The sequence below is a fragment of the Gekko japonicus genome, unplaced genomic scaffold, assembly GCF_001447785.1.
Source record: "Gekko japonicus isolate JY-2015 unplaced genomic scaffold, Gekko_japonicus_V1.1 scaffold7635, whole genome shotgun sequence".
NCBI lineage: Eukaryota > Metazoa > Chordata > Lepidosauria > Squamata > Gekkonidae > Gekko > Gekko japonicus.
In genome coordinates, this window is record NW_015162701.1 from 10,734 (window position 1) to 12,876 (window position 2,143).

The 2,143-nt window shown below is 51.8% G+C and overlaps 1 protein-coding gene across 1 annotated transcript in view; it reads right to left on the minus strand.

Annotated features, from left to right (window-relative positions):
* Positions 1-1,831, minus strand: part of LOC107106394 (fibroblast growth factor 21-like) — a gene marked incomplete at its 5' end in the record, with an annotated part of 9,830 nt that extends 7,999 nt beyond the window's left edge. Inside the window, 2 exons of the mRNA XM_015406529.1 lie at positions 550-653; positions 1,644-1,831. Of these exons, the coding sequence (XP_015262015.1) occupies positions 550-653; positions 1,644-1,831 (292 nt within the window). The remainder of the gene's footprint in view (positions 1-549; positions 654-1,643) is intronic.
* Positions 1,832-2,143: the final 312 nt, after the last annotated feature.

Genomic DNA, 2,143 nt, shown 5'->3' on the forward strand with positions numbered 1-2,143 from the left:
CCCCGCCCTCTCCTGGCTCCACCCCCAAAGTCTCCAGCTATTTTCCAACCCAGACCTGCTCCCATTGCTCACTAGACTGCCTTCTCCTGTAACAGGATCCAGGCATTCATTCTCCTGAACGTGTCACCTAATCCACTGGGCTTAGGGTTGCCAACATCCAGGTGGTGGCTGGGGATTTACTGGGATTACTACTGATCTCCAGGTGACAGAGATCAGTTCACCTGGAGAAAATTGACACTTTGGAAGGTGGTCTCTCTGGCATTATGCCCTGCTGAGGTCCCTCCCCTCCCCAAAGCCTGCCCTCCCCAGGCTCCATCCCCCAAATCTCCAGGAAATTTCCCCAGCCCAGAGTTGGCACCCCTAAGTGGGCTCCAATTGGGACCAAGAACTCCCCAATGCCTTGTGCTGAGGAAGACACTGTTTTTATCTGAGTGACGAGAATATGGGTTACTTCACTTCACATATCACTTTTCTTTTGGTATGATGAGCACATTTGTGTCCCAGACCGCCTATCCGCCCCCCCCCCATCACTTGAGAGGTCAGACTTACCGAACCATAGAGATGTCCACTGGAGGTCATGCAGAGGAAACGAGAGGTTTTTGCGCCCTGCATGCGGATCACTCCTGGTTTTACAGCTTTGATCTCCAACAGACCTGTGGGGGGGGGGGGACATCAGAGAAACAGGGGTGAGGAAAGTAGAATCGGGAGGAGGAAACAGAAGAGCAGGAGTGGGATCCTTTTGTCCCCACTTGTCAACTGAAAATGCCAAAAAAAATTCCCTAAATCACTACCAGTTCTATGTTAAATCCAGTCTCCCATCTATTTTCTCCTTTTGCAAAAACTGAGACCAAAAAGCCAAGGAAAGTGACAATGAGAGGCACTGTTGTCACAGACAACATGGGGATGTGTGTCTGATCCACCAGCTAAAGCCAACTATTCTGTCCAGGCCACTGAATTCCCATTCCCCCCTTTTCGAGAACCCAGGAGTTCTGATTCCTGTATTTGGCAGTTCAGCAGCACCTAGGAACCCTGGTGACCCTTTAGAACGTATTTCTGTTTCAAAGCACCCAAGAGTTCACACACACAAATGCTTGCTCAGCTCGTTCCTGTGTTGGCTCTCACTTGCTGCACCCACATTCTGAACCACGTCCACACTGTCCTTACAAACCAACTCTTGTCCAGCAGAGCAAACAAGGTCTTCCCACAACTGCACGTACTGCTCTTAGCAGATACTCTCTTGCTGGAATCCTTCACCCCAGTCTCCTCATTGACTCCATTTACCCTTATTTGCTCTCCAGAATGTCCTGCTCAGAAGCTGCATCCAAACCTTCTCTTCCCCTGTCTCAGGATCTTGTCGAAGATACCCTATTCTCCTTTCAGAATGCCTGGAATTTCTGGTTCCCCCAAACTACCCACTGAACTCAGGGATCTTGGCTCTCAGGTTCACCTCGTAACCCGCGAGATCTCATTCTTTTTCTCAAGAACCCAAGTGTCTACCTTCTGTTAAACTGGGAATGGGAACAAATCCGTGGGCGTCTGCATTCTCTTTGCCAATATCCAGTCCCCTTCCAAGGAACCCAGGAGTCCTGCACCCTGCTCCCCACAGCCTCCAGCTCAAATCCTTTCCCTTTCCGAATACTCACTGAAAGGGTTCTGGTTTTTGGAGCCGCGTACTCTGCCGTCCAGCAAGATCTCCAGAAAGAGATGCGTTTGCTCATCCGCCGTGTAGAGGTGGCGAAGGCGGACCTGTCCGTCGAACTGATAAAGGGGGCTGGAATTGGGCAGGGGGAAGGCGGAGGCCGTGGGGGCCAAGGCAGCCCAGAAAATCAGGCTAAGGAAAAGGAGGCACCACATACTTTGGAGAGAAGTGGGAATGGCCAGCATGGCTCGTGGAGGCCCAGCTGAAGGACCGTAAGATGGCGAGATGATAGAATTGGCAAAAGGGGGACCCTGTGACCTCGGCTTCTCAGCCTCGGGCTGGCGACTTGTTAGAAACACCCGCCCCACCAGCTCCAGCCTACGAGGACTCACTGCTCTCTCTTGCCCGCCAATCACCAAGAGCAACCCAGGCGTCCTGAGTCCAAGAGGAACCCAATCCAAGGACAACTCTTCAATTCAAGAGTCTTGGGTGTCTGAGGAAAGA